Genomic DNA, 25,678 nt, shown 5'->3' with positions numbered 1-25,678 from the left:
TGCTGGTCGTATGGGAGGTTATCATGATTATGGTGGTGCTCGCTGAAGAATCTTTAATTGTCCAATTATGGCTTTGCCATGACGCAACCCCTTGAACATGTTCCTACGCTGCCTCCCGCTGGCGAATCTTAAATTGAGAAACAAATTAGTATCCATCCATCCATCCATCCATCTATCCTTTTACCTCCACTTATCCTGTTAAGGGTCACGGGAGGCTGGAGCCTATCCCAGCGGCTACGGGCGAGAGGCGGGGTTCACCTTGGACAGGTCGCCAGTCCATCACAGGGCCAACATGTATAGACAAACCATTCACTCTCACAGCCACACCTACGGTCAATTTAGAGTATCAATCAGCCTCGCCCCCTCTTGATGTCTTTGGACTGTGGGAAGAAGCCAGAGTATCCAGAGAGAACCCACACAGGAACAGGGAGAACATGGAGACTCCACACAGAAAGACCCTGTGCTGGAGCTGGAACCTTCTTGCTGCGAGGAGACAGTGCTAACCACTGCACCACTGTGCTGCCATAAATGAATATAATCTATGTATTTTACTCATTACATTTAGGGAAAGGTTACGAGGTCATGAGGTGACAGATCAAATTCTGACATCCCATTATGACCTCAAAAAGCAGCATCTGTCAGGTTCCTATATAAAGGAACATTTGCACAAGGTTTACCATGGCAGACAAGCAACTGACAGGAAACTCATAAAGCAATCTAGAATATTATTTTGGAATACCTGAAAATGTCTTTTGTTTGGGATTTCCTCGATAAACTTATGGATGCAGTTCATCCATTCCTCTGCTGTGCCTCTACGTCCGTTCAGGAAAACCCTTATGACAATGAGGTAAGTCACAGCTCTGTCTGAGCGATTCATTGCTCTTCTTTATTTCTTAAACATATTTACGTAGTGATGTTCATCATCTCACTGCTGAATTTGACATTTTTTGGGGGTTTAAAACAGATGAACGCTCCTGTGGACGATGAGATCCCTACTACGGACAAGAACCCCAACATTGACAGGAACGCCACTTCTGAGGAGAACAAGAACACCCATGTTGATGATAACGTCAATGGTGATGTGAACCCTACTACTGAAGAGAACCCCAACATTGACAGGAACGCCACTTCCTATGAGAACAGGAACACCCATGTTGATGATAACGTCAATGGTGATGTGAACCCTACTGATGACGAGAATGACGGTAAGAATTTAAACTCAAATACACAATAACATTAATCAGAGATCCACTGAGTACAAAACTACAGACAGAGACACGTGTCATAGAAATACTTCTTTGATGTCTTTCAGTGGTGGAGGACAATGAGGGAGTAGACCATGGCTCCTCCACAGGGCCCACACAGGTGCCTCCTGAACCAGACCACTGCGGTGATAAGGTAGGACTGCTGATCCAGAAGAAATCTGTGGCCACAGTTTTATTTTCAATTGCCTGTCAGTGTGCTAATGGTCCTCTGCATGTTCATGTACCAGGCGGAGCCCATGGACCCTGCCTTTCCAGTGTTCCTGAGACATCGGGACAATTTTTTGGGAAAACTCTGCAAGCTGAAAGCTACCCTGAGGGATATGGTGGTTGACCAAGAAGATCTGCACCATTTTTGAACTGGTCTAGATGAATTAGAAGCCGCCCTGCAGTCCTTCAACTCCACCCTAGGGTGCAGCCCCTAGCTTGTCGGGCCACGATTCTCCTCATGGTCAGACATGAGCTGCTACTGTGCCCTGCACCAATGTGGCCTGACTACAGATGGGCCTGCCAGGGTTCAGGGTTCAGGATCTGGATCGCTTTGAGCCAGCCAAGTTCCTACTTTGATGACCTGGGCCATCTCTGGGCTGCTCTTCACCAGGCAATGAAAAAATAAAGGAATCAAATGTACTAAATATGTTGATGTGTTGATGTGTAGTGATATGTCTTACTGTGTTTAAAAAAGTTTTTTTCATCTGAAATCATTAAAAATCCACTTTGGGTCAAGTTTTTAAAAATCTCTTTACATCCATCCATTTTCTACCACTTATTCCTGTTAAGGGTTGCAGGGGGCGGGCTGGAGCCTATCCCAGCGGCTATGAGCGAGAGGCGGGGTTCACCCTGGACAGGTCGCCAGTCCATCCCAGGGCCAACACATACAGACAGACAACCATTCACACTCACAGTCTGGAAGGAGGAGAAGACTAGAAAATCCACCTACCAGCACCTAAGAAGCATTGCAATTACTGCAAATTATCATGCTTGTTTTTATCTGCACAAAGAGGAATGAAAATACATCATTTTAGAGTGGGAATTGTTTCCCGGCCAGGTGCCCTGGCCTCCTGTTGTCACCCTGAGAACACCAGCTGGCTGCTGCTTAGTAATAAATGGACAGTTATGAGAGTGGTATCGATCTTCTCTTGGTCTTCTTATTCTCAACTCTCAGCAGGAAAGTTTGTAATCATATTTCCCCCAAACTTCATAGTATTTTTTTTTTTAATTCTCACCATTCTGACAATCTGGACACACTTGCAAACAATACATTATACTTTTGTAAACCCTACAGCGTGTAATTTTAATCACCATACTTGGTGGAGGGTTGAATTATGGACCAAGGAAGAACAATCCATTAAATTGTGAGTGATAAACCTTTCAAGGGGGTGCTGTTTTTTTTCCAATTAATATATTACTGAACGTTATTGGAATAAAGAATCTAGCAAACCTGATCCTACTGGTGAACCTGTCTCATATCCATGCAATGGTTTCATCTTGGCTGTGATCAATACGTATGATCGATACGATAGGCACTCTGAGAAATTGCTCTGGATAAGATCCAGATTCAAATGGAACGCAACACTTGACTTTAGAATTCTCCTCTGCTGTGTTCTGCATATCTGCATTTTTTTTTTTTGCATTCATCCCTCTGTATAATTATGGTACCATCACCCACCCCCACCCCACACAGACTTCACTGTCACACATCACATGAATCACATGGGTTTGAATGGAATGTAGAAGGCTGGCGTGCCCAATCTGAAAAAAAAAAATCCATAATCAGAAATCTTAAGAATAATCAAAATGCTCTGCCGTTATTATTTTCCCCACAGTGATAAGAGATCTAATCTTGGTTCCTGGCTTTTGTATAGTCGAAAGCTGAGAACAGACCTGTGTGGTCTGAAGCATCTACAACAAACAGCTGTTTTACTTAAATTGTATTAAAGATACAGTTTGTAAAAATCTGAACAAGCTAGCGTTGGTCCATGCCATCCTTTTAGTACCACAAGTGTTGATGGTGAGTCACTGTAGCACAAATAAGCAGGGGTCCAGAAGAGTCCCCCCAGCCCTTGTTTCTGTTCATATGCGCCTCCTATTGGTTTGGAGGGTGGAATGTGATGTAAGTTGTCCTTTAAGGACTTCTCTTGCACGTTGGCATAAACATTGAGCTCAAAAGTTAATTCTCAGAACCCACTGCTAACAAAATAAGTCTCATTTCTGTCACATGATCATGAGAGTTTGCCTCGATGTTACTTTCCAGTATGTTCTTTTCAAGGTCGAAGAAACAACTCAAAAGCCCTCAAAAGTCTTCGTTTTATCCCTTTATGAGCACAAGCTGACATTTTCCACAGTAAAATAATTATGCTCTTTCCTGTGAATTCGTTTGCAGGAGGTCTGTGAAGGCCAGCTGTGATTTGTGATTTTCTCCCTCTTGTTTCCCCAAACACCTTGACTATAGATTAGCATTTGTCCTTCATCTCCTTTATTCTGACCTCCGTTATAAGATGTATTATCCTGTTCATCATAAAAAACAAACTCCCCTTGAGTACTACGTGTGAATGAAAGGCAATGTATTGTCTTTCTAATGTAGGCCTAAGGGAAACCAGATAAATCCTCACTTATGAATTTTCCATCTATTATTTGTGCAGCTGTCTTAGTTTTATAAATAAATAAATGAGAAATGAAGTTACTGATGCAGTAGGTAACATACTAAATGTTTTATATGAAATGATGTTGATTTTGTCCTTAGCAGAACCCGCCATTTGACCAAATTAATTGCGCCTCCTGATCTCTTTGGGGAGATATTTTTGGCCGCCAAATCGATATGCGACCAGCAGCTCACTGACCCCCGTGTGTGGTTGACTAAGCAATCAATATGGTTTTCAGGAAAACATACGGTATGGGATTTGCACAGATTTGTAGTAAAGGTTGCAACAGACTACAACGCCCATGAGAATGATCACCGGTGTCATATTTATTTGCTTTAGAAGTAGAGCTGGCTTTTGAACTTCCATACTTTTATGACACGGACTAAATTGTGACGGTTGTATCGACAAATGGCAAATTAAAATGAATGCGTCTTATTTATATCCCTTCAGTCCGCTTACAGGCCCTCTGCATGCTTTCTCTGCACATGCACATCGACACATGGTACAAACTGTTTTAAGCATACACTGCTCCTCTCTGCCTGGTGTAATTTAATCACGACAAAGTCCTTCAGTATCTGAGAGATCTAAATGGAGTCTTTTTTTTATGAACAAGTCTGCCTGACTTTCATTTTACAGCTCCTTTTTTGAACGCCTTTCAAGCCACAGCGTGTGGATTCAGTCGTGCTGCGCCATCCATCTAATGCGGTTTTCATGCGCCACTAAAACCAACAAACTACTGTAGGCACATGCTCAAATATCCCATTAAATATCCCTTTTACGCCCTTGTTAGCCTATTATGCGCTGTGGGTAAATGGGGATTCACTGAGAGCACAGGGCAGGACTGTTTGATGTTGAAAGAATTGCAGTTGTCGGCGGCAGGAGTCCTCGCTGAATTCTGTCTTCAAAGACTAGAAACGACAGACCTTTTGAGAGAGAGAAAGAGAGAGAGAGTGTGTGAGGAAGAGAGAGCAGCTGAAAGTGAAGACATCAGCAAGCGGGAGGAGAGAGGAAGAGTAAACAAAGTATGTCAGACAGAATTGCTGCAGCATGTACTACTGAACTCTGTTTGTACCCTGCCTGACGTTACACAGATGCTTTATGTGTGCATCCCTAGGGACTAGAAAACAGACCGAGACCTTAGACATACAGTAACTAGCAGCGTATTCACAGTCTTTCTTTGTTGGTGGCAGCCGTGTGAAACCTCAAACAACCTCTCCCCTCGAACACGCCCCCTCTCCACTCCCTTTTCCACATCTCCTTTCTGGGTTTGTAACATTTATTGGGCTTCAACCGGAAGCCTGCTGGGCCTGCTACAATACACACAGTGAGGCTGTGGGAGGAGAGGAAAGAGAGCTGATGTAGCAGAGGGAAGAGGAAGCGGGCCGATGATTCCCACGTTCTGCAAGAAGACACTGAGCCAGTTTATTAAATTTCATCATCATGCCCTACATGTGGGTCATTCTTCAGAATTTGGACAAATTGCTGCTCCACAACCAAGTAAACAAAAAAGAAAACATCTATGTTGAATTTCAGAATAATATTTGAGATAGAATTAAGCTTAATTTTGAGAATAGAAATATATTTGCTGAAAAAGCTTTGAGTGAACTTGTATATGATATGAACTTAATCCTAACTTTGATCAGTCTGACCCATTCGTTGAACTTTACAAATAAAAAAAACCCTCATATTCAAAATAGGCCTAACCCCACACTGAAAAATGTTTCAAAAATTGTAATGGTATTAATTTACCTTATAAATAGAATTTAAAGTAGCAGTTGATTTAATTTCTATCTCCTGATCTGTGTGAGAACATATATTATTGATTCTCTGTCTCTGTGGTCCTATCGCAGACATTTTAGGGAATGCACATCTCTTCACTGGAACAAGAGTGAGCTTTTACCCCTTCTCACCAGTCCAGCCCACAATCCCTTTCTCTAATTGTGTGGGATATATCCGTCTGAAATGTTACTGCTTTGTGTTAATTAGTAAGGCTTTTACACAGCAGTTCTTATCCATAGTACTTATCCTTGTCTGTTTTAAGTGCAATGTTAAACGTTATTATTGAAGTTAAGGTAATCTATTCTCCTGCTTTTTTTTTTTTTTTTCAAATTTATAGGAAGTGTTCCGGACAAGGCCGAACAGCAAGGAGATGCAGCTCAACCGAAACGCTATGGGACCACCGTTCCTCTATTACTGAAGGGCAAAGACCGCAGACCTCTCAGCGAGCTCATGCCTGGGGTAAATACTCACAAGGCCATGGGGAAGAACAAGCCTAGTACTAATAACCTGGCTCAGACGCCAGCGATGCTCAGCCATGTATGGATATCTGGCTTTACAACCACAGGATATACCACGTCATTCCACCTGTTGTTTGTTTCCTCGCTTGATTGATTTTTCTTTGTATCCTCTTTCAGTTCCATGCTGTGATTTTTCTCTCCTTTGTTTTGAATAAGCCTTTTTTTTGTGTGTTTGTTTGAGTTTTCCTTGAAGGTGAAAACTCAGCAGTTCTACGTATCAGCAGTGCAACACACCTGCTGTGAAAAGAGAGTGAGCATGCATGTCTTTTCTCAACCATAACAAAGATAGCTAGAGAAATAGATCTCGCAGACACACAATGTAGTCACATCTGCCCCTATGCTTGTGTTCTCAGACAGTAAAACCAGTGTGTTGCACGTTCTACAGCTGGAAAAAAAACCTATCACCAGCCACCCCAACTTGAGGAAAATCTTCAGAAGAGGGAAATGCGTAGGTGTTGAGAACTCCCCAAGCAATCAAAGTTTTTCCTGTTGCAGGGAAGTTCCCGTCTGAAAGATTTGATTTCTGCAGCATCATAGCATCATGTTCCTCTTGAAGCCAGCCAGTCAGTAACGTAGGGCCGTGAAGTTAATTACTTATCAGCAACTCTAGAAAACATGGCAGGCATGAAGGAAAATGCAACTCATAGTTTTACAGAGTTAATTATGCAGCCACCATTTAACCACATTAGATTAGCACTGCTGACATTCTGCATTTTATGAAGGAGAAACAGTGGTTGAACACTATCTAGCTGACCCCTGACAAATTAAAATGACTGCCAGGGCAGCTCGTGACTTCCTTATCTGAGATAGAAGACTTGTTATTGAGCTACTTCTCGTACCAATTGAAAGCTATCTGAAAGAATTGCAGAAACTCCTTTTTCCACTGCTCAAGAACCCCCGCTAGCACCTGCAAACATCTGGCTTTTGTCTGCTGTGTGAAAGGGTTTAATCAGAATTCAATCCTGGTTCAAATGACCTTTTGGTAGACGCAGGTATTTATCATCTCCTGCTCTGATTCATTCTGAGACGATGCTCTGCTACCGGTAACTTCTCAAAGTCTGTGTCATTTCTGCAACAAATTCAAGCCGATTGAGTTCAAGCGGTGCTCTGACATCATTCAATCATCGCTAAGTTTTACAAACAGGAGAAGATATGAAATAATAACCAGAGACACTGCCACTCCTCCCCGTGCTGCTTTCTGCTATACTATTTGATTATCTGTTTTTCTACAGAGAAACAAATGCAACCCATCTACTCACAATCAGCGTTTTTTCTTTCTCTTTTTTTAGCAGGTTTACCTGTGTTAAAAAAAAGAAAAAGCTGCATGTATGTTGATATGCGCAGTGGAAAAATGATTATGAGATAATGATGTAGGCCGGCAGCAGACCTAAAAAATGTCACAGTGACAGAAGACTTTCTGTGTCGGAAATGATGGTATTCGTCTATTCTTGATTTTGGTCGTCATTTCCCCGTGAAAGCCAGGACATTTGAAGACTTACCTCATGCCTGTGTCTCGAAACAACAACCGCTTCACAAGTTTTTGATTAATGCAGTTTGGAGTGGGTTTTATTTTTTGCTTTTCTGTACCATTTCATTTTTGACTCTGCAGAGCTGGTGGACAAAAATTGTGTGTCTGGGCACAGAAGTATTATTGTGCGTCAAACACCAATTTTGGAAGTGCAGGATGTGGAAGTTCTCTTCCTGTTCCTCCAGCTACTATTGTGCATCGCTACATCCTTCTTTGTATACAGCTTGTGTGTGTCAGCATAAGGTGAAGCTGATCAGGATGGGTGAGATCCGGGCAACAAGTCAACAACGCTGTCATTTCTTTTTGTCTTTCAGAATTATCCTACGTCACTCCAGTTGCTGGTACATGCTGAAGGTGAACACCTAATCCTATTGCTGGAGAAGAATGAGTAAGTTTTTCTTTGTGTTCTCTTCTCACTCATATAATGGGCACCAGCACTGAGGAATCTATATGTTTATTATGTTATTCACAAACATGTCCCTATGTATTTCTTACTTCACTTGCCGCATCGATACAAGAAAAGAATAAGTCCTCTAGGTCTGGGCGATGATATAGTGAATTCAAGGAGTGAGAAAATAATATGTCCCTTAGTGTTTTTGTTCTTTTATATATCACTTTCTCTGAAAGACCATGAGATGAAAGCTGATAAAATATAAGGCGGAAGAGAGCTCTGAGGACACGCTTGTCCTCCCCTCCTTTGTTACCCCTTTCCTCTCCTCTCCTCTCCTCTCCTCTCCTCTCCTCTCCTCTCCTCTCCTCTCCTCTCCTCTCATCACTGTACTCTCTCCTAGACTGCGGAAAATAACAGAGTGGACTGTGCAGCAAGGGGTGGGGATCATGTTAAGTTCATAAATATGCTGATACACACACACACACACACACACACACACACACACACACACATACACATACACACGCAAACGGTTTCATAAAGAGGTTGGGTTACATGTCCAGGGAAATTTACAATCTCACAAGAATGATGGCACTGCTGACTCAGGTCTTGTTTCTGCAAGTGTTTCCGTATTCGGAGCGAGTGGAAGATTTTATACTGCTGGTTTATATCGACTCTACATTGATTGAAGTGTTAGCACTACGTCACTGGTAACTCCAGAACAAACACAGATCAGCTGAGATTTTCACATGGCGTAAATGGAGTGGCAGTTTAAAATGTAAAAGGCCAAGTATCTCAGTGTCTTGTCCGGGGTCTTGGTCAGTTGACTGAGTCATCGAAGCACTGAGTCCTCTACATTGGTGACATTGTGATTTAAAAGCTTGCAGTAGTTTTGCTCCTCTTTTGACTTGTGAGAGATGGAAAAGGACATTGAAGCTGCTGGCCATTGCATTAACACAACATCTCCATGTCCCGTTTATTACTTTCTCATTACCTGTTCGGCTGGGCGAACCCACGATGCTCTGTAACATCAGAAGCAGCTGTGTTTCTTTTCCACGGGTCACCTTTAGTGCGCAGTCAAGTGGTTACTTTGTGTAGCTTTGGCTTCCTCTCTATCACTAGCAGGCTAACTTTGCTTTCAAGTTTAACACAAAGTTACTGTTTCAACCAAGAATATGTTGGATCTTCACCTGGCAGGGTTGTGAGTCCCTTTGCTGGAGAGCTTCGGGAGAGTCTTCAGGGCTGAGTGAGGCAGCTGGAGGTTGTTGTCAGAGTGAGTGGGAAGCAGCGGTTATTGGTCCAATCTGTAGAGCAAGTCAGCTTTTTAAGCCCCCCCACACCCCCACCCCCACCCAAAAAAAAAACCAACCCCAACAATTTCATTTCACTATGGACATCATCATATGCTAGTTTGCCAGACGTTGCCCAACCCTGTTATATGCCTCATCTGGCCTGGGAAAGCCTCGGGTCCCCCAGGAGGAGCTGGAGGCCGTTGCTGGGGAAAAGAATGTCAGGGTTACCTCACTCCATCTGTAAAATGGATGGAGGGATAGAAAAGTAGAAAGTGAACAAACATCGTGTTGTGCGGAACATTTCATTCTGTCTGTTTTAGGTAGTTGAACATTAGCTGTAATAAGTGTAGCTTTTGGTCTCCTGCCAACACAATTACATGCTGGACAAACTATTTATAATATCCCTGTCAAGGAATGACTCGCACACCTTGAAAAACCTCTGTCACAGCTGACCCCTCCAATTCCTCATTCTACATGTGACCTCCCGTGACCTCAGCATCAGCTGTGAGTCATCTGTCACCAGCCTGGGGCCCAGGAGCGTGCTGCCATTCCCATCCGGCCTGTTCCCTCTCAGGCCAGATGTGTCCTCTGATATCGCTTCATCAGTTCAGCCAGTTCAGAACAGGTGGTCTTTGACCTTAATGTGTGTCTGTTTTGTCTGGGGCAGACAGTGAGATGAGGACACAGAAAGGAAATGTACAGTATCTGTGGATAATACTTTAATTTAGGGAAATGATATAAGTAATATTTTCTATCTGGCTTATGTCCTCAATTGTGCACTCAAAGGTTATTTGAGTCAATCCAATGTCGCTGAGATACGCTTGAACACAATTTTATTCCCGTGCTATTTGACAGGTGTGGCATACTTCTAATTTAACCTTCTGGCTTCACTCGCTGTCACACTTTGTCAGTGTGGATATCTTTATACGTATTCCTCCTGGCTGCTTTGTATTTTTTAAAACCAATCTGTGGTTTATGTTAAACGCTTCAGGGCTTTATGTTAAATCAGACTTAAACTGATCCATAATAATGCCTTTATTGGCTCTAAAACTAGGCTTCAACATTGGCACGTATTCAAAAAAATGTAAGTTATATTTTTATTTGAGCTGTAACCTGAACACAGAGAAATCATTCGAACAAAGATGTTAGAATAAACAGTCAAGCAGTGTTCAGACCTTCCAAGTCATCAAATTCAAATTACAGTTATGCTATTTCTAAACAGAGATTTGCAGCACATTTTCCTGTTACTAATCACGTAACTAAGTATGATGTTGCATCTTATAGTCCTTGGGACAAGCAAGTGAACGGCATATAAGGAACATTACCATACAATTAAGGTTTTAAATAAGAGCATAAAGCATGTAGAGGTGTAGAATAAATGCAGAATAAACAGAAAAAGAACAACCGCTCAATACGTCGAACATCTGGAAGTGAGCAGATCTGAGTGCAGAGACCTCAAAGGTTTAGAGGTGCCCTTTTTGTGCTGAGCAGGTTTTTTTTACTTTGAAGCATTTTGCTTGAATTTGCTGAGCGCTTGCAGTTTGCTTATTTGGCACCGCTGCAGAGCCCACCTGTCCTGTTCCAAGGCCAGCGTGAATTCATCTTCACCAATGTATACATTCTACTAGACCTGCATGATGAATTAAAGCAGCTCCCCATTGGCAGCGTGTTCATTTACTCAGACCTGTTGAACCAGCACTTACTCCACCACTCCCCAAATCTCCAGCACCTTTGGCACTGTAGAAAAACCAGTACAGTCACATGTTACAAGTACCGAAGCGGCAGTTCTTGTGACACCCTTATTATTACCACTTCCTCTGACATATGTCTGCCACATCAATCCCAATCATCACATCAGCTGAGACCACAATGCTGACCCTAACGTTCAGAGGAACTCACCAACTTTTTGGAAATAATACTTATTATCCCGTCCAGACGATCTCTCCTCGGTGTGTGTGTGTTAGGGAGCTGAGAACCACAGAGACTGGCTGATTGCTGCTTAGCTTAGTACAATGAAGGACGGGTGGAGTAGCGTGCCTCCATCAGTCGCAGGGTTCAGGATCTTGGTCTGTTCTCTTACAAAGTCAACCGTCATTTGGTGCAGCAGTTACACTTATCAACAAACATTTTATTTTTGTGTGACGATGTTTTGTGGTGGTACCTCAAATCACTGCGCCCAGTCAGCAAAGTAATCTGTTTTTAGAATTACAGAGACTTCCCATATACAGGGCATTGCTCTAAGCTCGCTAGCAGTCAGCTGGTTTCTGTGGGTCTCAGCTCCTTAATGCAGACACAGAGGAGGGAAGGATGTCTATCTTCTTGTCTGGCTCTGGGGAGGATAGTAAATAAGCATATTTCATTCTTGTAAGGTTAGGGTAAGGGCCAGGCTTTATGCTAATGATATGAATGCAATGAAGCAAAGCCCTGAATGTATTTCCAGTTGATGTAATGTATTTGCAAGAGAGTCAGAGTCTCTTTTTAGTGTTCATTGCACAAATGCTTCGGCTTGGAGTGAAATTTGATTTCCCTGGGTTGAAGAGGCCATCATCCTCGCTGGGCTACTGGAATCAAACTGTCTGAATGAAATAATGTGGTATATGCAAGTGAGCTGCCCATGTATATAGCAGAGTGTGACATTTTACAAGGTGTCACTGGAGTGTCATCATCACACTTGTCAAAGGAGAAGCAGTTCAGGATGTTCTCATGTGTGAATGTCTGGGCAAAAAAAAAATAGATAAATAAAAAGTCAGTTGAGAGAAAATGTTTTACTGATTTTGGCTTCTGTCACATCTGAGCAGCACATTGACAGGTGGTTCACTTCCCAGTTGAGATTTGGCATTATGTATGACCTGTTTCTCCCAATTTATCCAAAATAGGTAGCTTAGCACAACTGAAAAGGGGAGAAATATGTTTTTTGTTGCCCTTGTCGTGTTATTTATTAACTTTTTTCGTGAACAATGGAACTAGCAGTGCCATATTCAATATTTAAGACTCTATGTACGGTGCTAACAGTGCTGGCAGGCGTTCAGACCTGTGCCAGCAGTAGCTACTTTGATGTATAGCATTGATCAGTGGCACATTTGGCCCGCTTGAAAAAAAATTAATGGTGGTCATATGGGACATTCCACATTAGTCTTGATTAAAGACTTCAATAGCTCTGTCTGGGGGACCAGCCCGCTCATGTGTCTGTGTGTGAGGGAGAGAAAGAGCGATGTGCAGCACTTAGCAACATTTTTTACAGTTATTGATGTCATTACTTGTTTTCAAGGTTATTTGGATGTCAGTCTCAAGTCGTAAAAAATACCTTTTTACATACATTTCTTTCATTTCAAGAGGGCTATGAGGGACACTTGAGGGATTAAAGGGAATGTCAAGCATACTTTTTCAACATGAATAAAGATACGTACAACTTTAAAGATACACAGCAATACTTAAATGTTAGTTTGCCAGCTTTAGATACAATTTCCTTATCAGTCACTCCATACTTAGCAAGTTTTTAGCAGAATATACGCAGATACGCATTAAACTGTCCATCACTGTGTGTGAGCCCTTGAATTGTCTACAGCTGGAACTCTTCTTCTTCCTGAATGTATTTTACACCAAGGAAACCCATCTCTCTTGTTCTTAAGGCTCACCATAATTCACCTCGACTGTTTTTATTAAAATAACTTTTTCCATTTTCTTCTTAAACACAATGTGCTGGATCGTTCTCTAACTTTTCTTTCTGTAATAAACCAATGAGAGCATTTCCGTTCATTCTTCTGCAGCAGGAAATCAAAAGGGGAAAGAGCCTATTTGAAACACACCGCCACATCTAAACATCATAATCTCTTAAAAAAAACAAAAAAAAACCCACATTTCCTTAGCGTGTTTTCAAAGGAAAGAAGATGCAGTCCATTACAGTAACTCAGTGGACAATGCCAAGATCTCTCTTCATGTGTGGTACCACAGAGGAAGTAAAGTATTACCCAGCTCATTAATCGAGGAGAGGCTCGGGCCAGAAAAAGAGAAGTACCAGAGCTTTAATTTGATCTAGGTTAAACCGTACAGGCACTAAAAATGAAATGGAAATCCTGAATGTATGAGTGGTGAAATCGTGTACAATTTTTTCCTATCACTGATGATGGTGAAAATGATATGAATGTGTGCTATGACAGCACAGTTCATCAGAACACAGTGTGGAACTATTTCATCTCTCCGATAGCGTTCTAGAGTCAAGGAGGACCCAGTTGAGCTTTCTGGGGGCCCAACAAAGATATTTTAGTATTTTACTGTTTTCACTGATAGGAAAGAGAGTTATTTCATGAATTCTCTTGAGCTCAAAATGAGGAAAACTACAACAACCAGAATGAATTGAAATTGGTTGTTTGCAAAAATGTTACAGCTCATATATGTTACATCAAACTCACACTGACCTAATGACCTCACTGTATATGGATGGAGGTTAGATGATGATTTATCTTGATATATGTGCTCCCCCCCCCCCCCCTTTTCTGGCCTCTCACTCCAATTTCCTCTGTTCCTCTAAATTTGAGATCAAGTTGTTGCCCTCCTTTCCAGTTCCATGTTGTGCTTTTTTTCTCCTCACCCCTACCTCTCGCTATTTCCTCCCGCCCCTCCTCCCCTACACTCTCCATGTGTGCATCTGTTTTCACTGAGCAGTCAACATGGAACCCGAGACCCTGTCAAAGCCACCAGGTGGAGAACCTCACACCTCAGGCTTCTGTCGGTGCCAACATGTGTACTTGGAGTTTGCTGCCAAGTCTCTGTGGGACTTGACTTTGGATGCCAAGACATTTTGTTCTGCCTGTCACAATCAATTTGTGCATTAATACATGGTTAAGCACCAGTTGCTTGAAAATAAGGGTTTTCTATTAGCTGTTGTGTTGTTTGACAATTATTCTTTGACTTCAAGTTGTGACGCAAACAGAAAAAGTTGATTTACAGTGTAAATACTATTTTTTGATGAATTCCATGCATGAGGTGTGTTTTCTTTTCTTTTTCTTCTTCTTTTTTTTTTTTTTTTTGCTTAAGAAGGTTCTTGAATCAAATGACCTGGAAGTGCTGCAGTGGCAGCCATGATATGAGCTCTTCAAATTCTCAAAAATGCAGGGAAAAAAAAGCTGCTTCAATCGTCCGCACCAGAGTTTCAGACACTGACTGTGGCTGTAGGTGCTCTACCTGCTGTTGGCACATTGTCAGTGTCACGCTGTGAAACTAAATACTTTGGCAGTCAGATCTGCTCCAAAATCGGCTTTCACACTGTGTGCATGTATGCACTGACAACATTCCCAAAACACACAGTCAGTGTGTTCACCCACTATCGATCCGACTGTGAATTTCACCTCTTCCCCCCCCCCCCCCATGACATTGTGTTTGTAGTGTTCTTTAAACTTAGAGCACATAGTAATCACATTTAGCCTCCTGCCTTCTTTAATTAGATGGTTTGTGGATAATGCAGAGTTCCCTCTGGGAAAGTTGCCCACTCTTGAAGGACAATAAGTGAATGGGCAGAGAGGGAGGGGGAGAGAGAGATCGAGAGAGAGAGCATTAGGGCCAAGTTGGCTGAAAATCTCCCTGGTGTTCCGTTTTTAAATCTCCCTCTATGTCAGGTTCATTGTTTCACTCTTAAAAGTGTAGTTGAACGTCCACAAATCCTGAGCATGGCGAGGAAGAAGTGTGAAGCCATTTTTTATTTTTATTTTTATTTTTTTTACCAAGTGATGAGTATATTTGCTGATCAACAAAGCAAATGAGATTCTACTGACCTGAAATAAAATTTTACGGATGGTTTTCCATATATTTTTTGTCGCAATGAGGTGATACCACCACCTAAAACTGTTGCTGGACTGCGGGAGTGTATGGAATGATTACCAAATGAATTTTTTATTCCTTTGATATAGTCATCATGTTTGCAGCTATTAGTCTTAGCCCTGTGTCTGACATTGAAAGCTTTCACCACATTTCATCCTTTTTTGATTTCATCGAGTTTTAAATGAATAAAAGTCTCAGCATTTTCGTCGTTATTTCTTGTTTTAGTCAATAAAGACTGCGCTCCAATTCTTTATGGTTCGCTTTAAAGCGTTTCTTCAGGTGGTTGTTTTTGTTTTTTCCTTTATCCTTTCCATCAGTTGAATTATTGTTAGTTTTGGAGTCTTTTAAGTTAGCGAAAACTGAACAAGCATTTAGGTTTCATGTACAAAATATACACCGCTGACAGTCACGCTGTTGTCTTGCGTCATCACCTGTTTTTTTGTTTTTTCCAAGCTACCGTCCTATTTTTAGAGGTCTATGTTATGACAGCAAATGTAGTTGTGTGTAGTGTTTGAGTCTCTGTGTGCAGGTGCTAATCTGTGTTGAGTGGGACATTGTTTAATTTAGCAGCTTTTAACCTTAAATGCCCCTTCAGTTAGCGTGTTTCACCTGGCAAAGCAGCATCCAAATCTGACCAGGGAGGTGATGCATTTGCAGCCTTGTTCTTGATGTCAAAGACGCGGCAGCAGTACATCTGTGTTATACTACAGTGTCAGTGGAATTAACTATTGCCTCTGAGAGTTGAAAATCTGTTATCTGCGTTGGAGCTTTGGATCTGATGAATTGAGGCTCCATATGTTGATGATGCGTAATATTTATCCGTCTTGGGCATCATTTATCAGCATCAGCGTGAAACACATCCTGGAAAGTGTGGAAGAAGACGGATTACATTACTCTGTGGTACACAGAAAGAGTTCTCAAAATAATGCAATACATGTGTGAACTACATTATAATACACTCATGTGTTTGTGACAGGATGCAGCCATTAGAGTACAGTTTGTCATCAGATAATATTTCCTGGGCCAGGGGAGAACTGCCTGCTGTGTTATACCTGTGATTCACATGCCATTCCAGAACCCTTTTGCTATTAAAAAAAAAAAAAACTTAATAAAAAAAAGCTTTAATAAGCTTTAAAAAAAAAGACATTATTTTCAAAGTGGAAATTGCTTTTTGTGTGATTCACAGCCCCCTTTTATATTTCCACACACCTCATAGGACGGTTCCTTTGTAGTGAACCCATGAGAAATAAGAACTGTTCTCCTGCAGCCGGTACAGCTCAGCAGGGGTTTCACACTCTCGCTGGTGTTTATCTGATATGATTAATGCCAGCAATATCGTTCATCATGCCATCGACCCATAGAGGTGATATAAAATCCAGATTAGCTGGGATTAGTGAGATTACGGATGATGCTGCTGCTCCCGAGCTAAAGCCACTGGCTTGTGGCAGGTTGAATTTGTGTTATCATGTATGTGTCAGATCTGTTCAGATGACGGTCTGTCTCTCTTACATGGGTCACTGTGCCGCTCAGGCTGCTACTTTTCAGTTTCAGACTCTTTGTATTCGAAAGCTTTTTTTTTGTTTTGTTTTAGTTATTGTTGCTCTTGTGGTCATTTGTGTCACCTGTTCCTCTTTTGTCAACTATAACACTTTTCCTCTGTACAAAAAGAATAAATTAATATATGAAATGAAATAAAATTAGCTACTACCTGCTAACATTCGGTTTTTGTCTGCAACAGGAAGGGTTAAATCAAGTCACTAGTCACTTAAATGACCTTACAGTACACACAGATAATGCTACGATGTAACTTCCTCAATTAAACCAAAACAAAATAAATAACAGTTACCACTGAAATGTCATGTTTGCCCTCCATGTGTCAGCTCTTTGCCTGACCTGCTGTTCTGCCTCCTGTTCCTTGTTGTGTCATTAGTTCTGTTGTTTAAAGTTTTTCTGGTCAGATCCTTTGTTCAGTTTTCCTGTTTCGGTTTTGCCAAGTTTACTTATTTGCACTCTGCCTGCCTGTCTGTGTAATGGCTGGCAGGCTTCTGCCTCCTCCACCAGGCTCCATTCGGCATGACAAAACATCATAAACAGTATATTTTTTAGCAAAACATAATAAACACACATTAACAAACACATTACTTCCAATCTTTCAGGACACTGACAGGTCAGGAGGTTTGGGATGTTTTTATTTTTTTTAAGGCAGCATTAGACTTGCATGCATAAGCGCATAACAAAGTGTGCGCACAAACACACAAGAGGAAGCATGTGTGTTCACAATAAATCCAGATGTGCCTCGGAAAACAAGGTAGAGAGGAAGTGCACCATTTGACATTACTGATAGAGGGGAAGTTTTTGCTCTGCAGGCTCTTGACAACGTGTGTGTGTGTGTGTGTGTGTGTGTGTGTGTGTGTGTGTGTGTGTGTGTGTGTGTGTGTGTGTGTGTGTGTGTGTGTGTGTGTGTGTCACCTCAGGAGCCACGGGAACTTATTCAACAAATCCTTCAACCTAAATGATCACGTCAGTCCTTTGCACCAGATAGCCCTTCGAAACAGCAGCGACTGTAAAAACACACGAGTTCCCTGATAGTCGCCTGTCTATCTATCCCACGCTTCTTCCACCTCCTTATACAGATTGTTTTTTCCGTCATTGACATCATGTGACTTCCTACTTTCCTCTACGTTCCTCATAATTACTATGGCCACTAGACGGCATCAGTCACGTACACCTAAGTATAGGTCTTTTTTAGTTCTTGCACCTTCATCCTAATTGGTTGCTTTTCTTTGGAGGACGGTCACGACTTTCAGATGATACTGTGACATGCTGTTATTGGCATATTTGTATGTGCCAAGAAACACGTGTGTTTAAGGGATTGTTTAACAGAAACAGTAAATTGAGGTCCATTTCAAAACAGATTGTACGACTTAACTTTCTCAGATTCAAGCACTTAATTTAATCAGTATAATATTATTAGGCAATTAGAAATGATGATTAAAGTTTATAACAATGAGGCCCAAGTCATGCTAAAATATTATCTCACATCCTGAAGCTGAGCGTAGTTGCAGCGCTCCCTGTCTGAGCTTGATCAGTTTCAAACTCAATACTGAGTAGTTTTCTAGCCTCAATCATTGGGATGCTGACACACTCTTGACAGCTCACACTGGCTATCAGAAAGTATCAAGTTGCGTCCGGCTGGATCGCAACATCAGGGCCCCGATTAACTTAAAGGCATTTTGTTGTGACACACCCAGTAATTGACATCACTAACTCAATAATCCAGCTGCCATTGTGACTCAGGTTACACTGCATTTGCATGTGTGACAGATTGCCCACCCTGAGCCTTCTGTTAAAATGATACATCAGCTCCAAGTTTCCATCTCCCCCATGTTCGCAGGGTAATGGGGCGGAGAATGACAGATTGCGTGCTATTATCTTATCGGTGAATCAGTGCAGCGGCCATGAAAGTGTAAAAAAAAAAAAAAAAAAGTGAACTTAATGACATGAGATGAGTTTTAAGAGGAGGGGAAGAATACTATCAACGGACAAGTGGGCTGATGGTCTGGCATGTGTGGAGTTGGCGGCTCCAGTTGTCTTCACGTGACACGATACTCCTCATGGTTATTGCGCGTCGACTTTTAGGTTTTTGAAAACAAACACCGATTGGCATGAATTTGTGCGGGAGTTGATTATCGTTATAATCTGTTTGTGTCATGGTTCTTTTGCAAGAAGAAAGCAAGAAAGAAGAAACGACGAATATGAAAAGGAAGGGTAGAAAAAAAATGAAAGACAGAAAAACATCTTTTCATATTTTTTCCTGTTTGGGGCTTAATTACACATTCCCCCTGAAGACAAAAAAAAGAAAAAAAAAGTGTGGTTGAACAATGAGGCTGCCCAGGGGAGTCACCATAGATTAATTGAACAGATAGGAACCTTCTGACATTAACATTTATGCATTTGTTTACTCTTTTTCCATGAATAATAATAGGCCACCTCCCTTGAAGATCCCTAGTCACTCATTAGTTCCGCTGTGTAGTTTGTTATGGATGGGAATATTGAAGCTGCAGAAAACACACGACCCACTACCGGTCAGGCCAGCAACTACTATTTCCAGAGCTTATAACACTTTAAAACCCTTATATCACAAACTTTTAATGAAATTGTGATGCCACTGCAAAGACTTTATATCCATCTGCCGACGCCTGTATGCAGATGTTCACATGCAGATAATTAATCTTAGGATGAAAGATTTTATTTAGCCACTAAAAACCCAACCAAAACAATGACTGTAGCTGCACAGCACTTTGCTAATAAACAACACGTGACACAAAATTCTCAACACAATAAAATGATAACAAACAATACGCACCCCCTCCAGAAAAACTGAGGAAACACTATCTGCAATGAGGAAACGCCAGAATAATAAACACACTAATGAACATAAGATGTATTTAAGTGAGGAAATAGAAGAAGGGAATAAAAAAAAAATCAAAAGGATTGTAAAAAAATATTAAGGAAATGAATAAAAGATGGGAAGGAGAAATGTCCAGAATTATAATTAAAACATATTTAACTACAAAAAGAGGAGACATTTTGAACTGAGGACAATCTGAAATAAAAAGGAAAACAATCCAAAGAATAATGTATATTTAGAATATAACATTTACAATTAAACAGATGATAAATTCAAAATGGATTAAAAAGTAAGTTCTTAAATTCGTTACGATATAAATATCAACATTCTCTGGATGTTAATTGCAACGAATGTTGTTGGTGGATGCAAACAAGTGAATATGAAGTCTTTTCGCTCCTTCCTGCTGCTGTTTTTGTTATTTTGCTCCACATACCTCCAGTCTTCATTACTGTCAGTCCCTTCTTTGCATCGTTACCTGATCATTAGTGGATAGTATCTGCTACCAAGAGTATAACAGCTCTCTATACGTAAAAAGTTCATGGTTCACTGCTTGTTAGTGGTTATGATATTGCCTGCAGGTTTGTTGGGTTTCTTTTTTGGACTTACAGTACTTCCATTTTTTTTTTTTTTTTACTTGCTACCCAGAAACATTCCTTTGTTGAGCTGATAAAGAATTCATACACTCCTTTAGCTACATGTACTTCGTACTGTATTCAAAAACATCTGCTGTTTAGCTGCGAGAGCTGGCAGCATCAATGACAACAAACAGCCTTAATAATGTGGAGAGGATACAAATGCCAGCGGCTAATTTAGCATGAGATGGACACGCTATAGCAGCAGGGAGAGAAGTTGGCTGTGTACACAGCTCACTTTTACTGTAGATGATCGCATTTCCCCTCCCGCTTATTTGACAAACTATTCCCTTTAAAGGGCGCACTGGGAATATGACATCATGCTCTTTATATAGTTATGAAGCAAAATGTGTTTAGAGTGGGAATGGTTTATAGGATGTTAAATATTCCTGATGTGTTAGCCAGCAGCTATGAAATCCCTGACCGGCTTGTTTGGACCTCAAAGGAGCTGCCATGATGTATAGAACTTGAGATCACACCTAAACTGATGTGGACTTTCTTTTTTCACGTTTAAAAGAGTGTTTTTAATCCTGGTTTTGTGCTCGCTGCCAAGTGTTAAACGCAAAGTATGTGAACAGTTGTTTGGAAATGTTTTATGAAAGGAGAAAAAGGTCTAAATCTAGTACAAGAGGGATGGTCAGTGTGTTCAGTTAATCAGAATTCATAGCAAATTGCTACACAGCTTACGGCAATTTTCATCTTGTATAAAGGCACAATATTTGTTAAAGGCTAAGTGAGTGTCAACAATAGCATTTTCAATTAAGTATTGTGTTTCTACAGAGACGTCGCAAAGAGCTACAGATCTGTAAATTGACTCCATCTCTGTTGGAATACTGATTCCCACAAAAATGACACTATTATCATTCCAATGGGGTTTTCCATTGAAAATAATGACGCAAAAGATTAATAACGGTCAATGTAATCACAATGAGATATGCTGTTGTTTTGGCCCGAGTGTGCCTGTAATGGCAATTCCTGGAACTGAATGAATGCTTACTAAGTGCTCATGAGTAATTTCTATTGTGGTCCCAGTAATATTTGAAAATTAGCTGCCATAACATTGTTGGGTCATAAAGTGATTCCATCACAATATGCTGAGATACCGTAAGCTATTGATACATTTTTAGGAAGTTGTACAATCCAACACCTTTACCTGTAATATATCAGCGGATCGTCTCCTTTTTAAAAAAAATAAAAATTCTGTCCACAATTTCCTCGTTTCACTCTGTCATGTAACCTCTCTGGGGGCGTATACATTCATTGGTACCAAGTCAATCGGGCAAGAAAAAAGATCGTATGGTCAGTAATGTAGCTGAAATATGAAATTACAGTTTGACATCAACCGTGTGAGTTGGGTTTAATGTTTTCTCATTTTTAGAGGGAGTGAAGTAGAGCGAGATACAGCCTCCACTGACTCTATCGCTACTCCTCCATCCATCTCTCACCTCTGCTTTCTAGTGCAGAAAGACTTTTTCTTTTTTTTTTCCATCTCCCTGCAGTTTTGATTTTCTGATGCGATGACTTCACCTGCCTTGATCACGCGTGCACACACACACACACACGCATACACACAGAGTTAACCCGACAGAATGTTTTTCATGGAGCCTCTCGGTGATTAACTTGCATAAATAAAGGCTTTCATTTGGATCTGAAATTAATGTTGACAATGAAGTGTAGGCAGGTTGTTAAAGTCGCTCTTACTTTGCAGTCTGACTCATTAGTACATCTGCATCTGGACAGCCATTTAAGGTCTTTAACCTTTAAAAGCAACTTAGTAGAAAAGGATATTTGCTGTCCCTGGAGTTGGTAATGTTAGTTTTTCTGCTGATCAGGAAATTTTATGTCATCTGGACCTTGATGAACTCACTGCAAAATCATTTGAAAGTGAACAAGCATTCCCTCTTTTTGACTTTTGACTAAGCAAAGAGCAATCTTGGCTCATTAAGGAGCAATCTTTGCTCTGGTCAGTCAATATTTAAAAAGGCTTCACCCGTCAGCCCGCTTGTTTGATATTAGTCTGCTCCCTGCTTGAGTGTTTATATTGGCAAATTTTAGTCTGCTCTCTCATCGATGGGACTTTTTAACCTTTCTAGCAGCATGGCTGTAACCATGGTGATGTCAATCCAATAGCCTCATGCTTGGCTCTGCTCATGTGATAACATCGGGTGAAATATCTTTACAACTGATTGCTGTGTTCCCTACTGGATGAACTGTAATGATCTCAGTGACCATTTAACCTTATTAGAGCTATTATCTGCGCAATATTTGTATTTGACCAGTACAAGCCTCTACTTTTTCTTTTTTTTTGCACTAGCATTCTAACCCCACCTCTTGCATTTATGAAGTCTTGTGCTTTTTTTTTGTTTTTTTGCTAATGTGTGCTGGTTTTCTTGCAAGATTTATTTATTCAAAGGCATAATTTGTGCATATTTGTCTCATAAAACCACTTTGTCCTTCAAGAGGAGACACTGTTGCATTAAGGCAGAGGTTCCCAACCTTTTTTGCATCAGGGACTGGTTTAATGTCAGACAATGTTGTCGGATCAGCCTTGGTGTGGCGGATAAATACAACAAAATAAACTGATAGGACCGGCATAAAAACTGTGTTTTTTTTCTAAATTAAATAAACGGTAATCCACTGTGTACTCTTATGCAACTTTATCAGCAGCATCCTCGTAAAATCGCGGCAACAACATAACACAAGTAACATCCTCTCTGCCCCCTAACACTCTGGTCGCTATGGTAATGTTTAAACATGCCTTCAAAATAAGACACACCACAAAAACAAATATAAAGTGCATAAAAAATACAACTCACTACGAGGCTACATCAGTGGGGGCCTGAGCTTGTTCCTCTGCAACGAGACGGCCCCATCTAGTTTTGTTTTGGTTGCTGTCCCTGCAGTAAACGCTGATTCACACAAATAGAATGTCGGAAATGGCAACAGGGTTTTCAGTGCTGTTGTGGAGATCTCAGGGTATTCCCCATTGATAAGCAACCACAGAAAATGTGAATCATTGCAAATACACAATATTTATTTGCTTTAAACTTGGTTGGAAACATTTGGGATAATGTAAGTACATAATAACAGGTCTAGCAGAAATTTTGCATCGTCATTCCTTTAAATTTGAACGATACCATGTGGATCAAAAGATTACCTAAAAAGAACCAAAACATTCAGAAAATGCTACTCCACTTGTGGTAACAGCCATTTTTGACCTGTTGAAGGCATAAATGTAGTCACACACAGACCTGTGTGGCTGCTACCAACAGAGACCTAAATGTAGACACAAGGGAAGGAAGGCTTTCTTAATTTGGCGGTCCAGGGGATTTTTTTCCGTTTTGCTCCCTTTGCCCCTCCCACCCTCATTTCTGTCTCTCTCTTTTTTTTTTCTGGCTTTGTACACTCCAGTTCACCCGCCATAGTCAAGCCGAAGCTGAAGGGACACTGAGCTGTATGTAAATCAATTTGGAACGCAGCCGTATGTGGAAATAGAATTAGAGTTGTCAACCACACCTCTTTGCCCCCCCCCCCCCATCTCTCTCCTTCTGTAGTAGTCTGCTCTTTTTCAAGTTAGGCATACAGTTACCATAAGCAGCAGCAGCAGCGATGGGAAGGCTTAGGGTTAGGCTCGCGGGACAGAGTGGATTAAAACAAAATCACTAGAGTTAGCAGTCTTCAAAGGAAGCACTGAGACTGCAAGAGGAGCAACATTTCCCTCAAATGGTTTCATGCTCAAGGGGCTTTGTGGGATGGTGAATTGAGGCATGGAGTCACATTTATGTAAATGGACTCAAATTTGCACAGAATACTCAGGATGCCAAAGAGGAGGATGATATTAAAAACCCTGATTGTTAACAACTTGTGACACAAGTTTCATCGATTATGCTGTCATGAGTTTGGGGCAATATATGCATTTTATATAGTTTTAAATAGCAACTCAATGAAGGGTGTGTTTTGTTCAGCAATATCTGTCTGCCATAGTTTAAGATTTGGAAGTTATATCGGCCAGTTTTCTATGCCTCAGCGATGGCCGACTACCAGAGTGATGATGTAACAGGGTTATAGTGCCAGCCGTCCTATTATTGTCAGTGCAACATCTGAAGAACCCCCTGAGGTAATTTCTCCAAATTTGGCACAAATGTCCCTCTGGGACTCAACGATTTTGGTGGTCAAAGGTCAAGGCCACAGTGACCTCACATCTGCTCATTTTTATTTATTTTTTGATGTGCTATCTCAAGGACGCCTTCAGGGATTTTCATCAAAATTTGACAGAAACATCTTCTTCAATCATTTTTTTTGGTCAAAGGTCATGGCCAACATCACCGTAAACAATGACTCATGAGTGAGTTTCTTTAAAATTGCTACAAATATCTGGTTGAGGTCAAAGTTCAAATGTTTACAGGGACATTTAGCAGAGGTATATAACCATAGTGCAATATTTCTAGTGTCTTGGTGTGGCGTTGAAAGAAGAATGTATGGTCCTCTGTAATGAGTTTTTCTGTCTGCGTGGTCCCTGCGCAGTGATTACTGGATCTCCCGTGGAAGTCTCGGAAGTCATTCATTGATTGTGGTGTCAAAAGTCCATTTATATCAAGGGAAGATCAGAATTTGAAACATCAAGATAAAAAAATCTGGGTTGGTGGCTTTTGCTTCATACTCTTTCCCGGTAATATTGATAAAGCTTAGAACATGCTAGTGTCTAAAGTAAAGTCTCGAATAAATCCGACTTGAATTACAACCTCAGTAAATCAGTAATTCCTCCTTCAAATTAATGTCATGAGATTAGTTTCATTCTGATGAGATACTTGTAAGTTGCAGAATAAAAGAGATGGGTGATTAATTTTCAAGACAAATATTTTCTGTAATGCCAAAGTGCAATTAAAAAGCCCCGCATTCATCACAATTAACCTGGGCGACTATCAGTGCACCGTTAATTAAATGTTCGACTGTGACTAGTGAATCGCAGCACACTCAGGAGCTGCGGAATCAATGTTTATTGACTCTGGAGCTGCACATAACTGGGACAAAACTGCATTCTTCAATCAGAAAAGAAAATTGTCAACATGCAGGGAAGCTGCGGGGATGTATTAGTCGGCAGGAGGACACTTCATAAAGCATTCCACAATTTAGTTTACTGTAGCAGTTGTGGCATAAATTGAATGTGCGAGGTGGAGACTGTCCTATTCCTCATGTGGATTGATGACAAATGCTCATTTAAAAAGACACATCTGTCTGGAGCTCTGTGTTTCTTTTCCATTCATAAATTTCACCGCCCCTGCCTCACCACTCATCTTTTATGTCACCTGGGGGAATTCATGCAGAGCCGAGGTGACAGTGGCTGAGGCTAATTTCGCTCCCTTAATTTCATCTACATTGAATTTAATCGGCAGCATGTTCACTGTAACA

At 41.0% G+C, this 25,678-nt stretch overlaps 2 protein-coding genes across 3 annotated transcripts in view; both read left to right on the top strand.

Moving 5' to 3' along the window:
- adam12b (ADAM metallopeptidase domain 12b) overlaps window positions 1–25,678 on the top strand; it is an 80,997-nt gene that overhangs the window by 8,587 nt on the left and 46,732 nt on the right. For both annotated transcript variants that reach the window (XM_086180648.1, XM_086180649.1), the window contains exons 2-3: window positions 6,021–6,142; window positions 8,044–8,117. In XM_086180648.1, coding sequence (XP_086036774.1) covers window positions 6,021–6,142; window positions 8,044–8,117 — 196 coding nt within the window. The remainder of the gene's footprint in view (window positions 1–6,020; window positions 6,143–8,043; window positions 8,118–25,678) is intronic.
- Window positions 668–2,010, top strand: LOC147247390 (uncharacterized). Its single transcript, XM_086180650.1, has 4 exons — window positions 668–847; window positions 965–1,205; window positions 1,313–1,398; window positions 1,493–2,010. The coding sequence occupies exons 1-4, from the start codon at window positions 746–748 to the stop codon at window positions 1,619–1,621; spliced, it is 558 nt and encodes a 185-aa protein (XP_086036776.1). The 5' UTR covers window positions 668–745; the 3' UTR covers window positions 1,622–2,010.

Source organism: Aulostomus chinensis, chromosome 16 (assembly GCF_037954235.1).
Source record: "Aulostomus chinensis isolate RoL2024-O1b breed Wild chromosome 16, RoL_Achi_v1.0, whole genome shotgun sequence".
NCBI classification, from domain to species: Eukaryota; Metazoa; Chordata; class Actinopteri; order Syngnathiformes; family Aulostomidae; genus Aulostomus; species Aulostomus chinensis.
The sequence above is the reverse complement of the archived record's forward strand: the minus strand, read 5'-3'. Positions and strand labels throughout refer to the sequence as shown.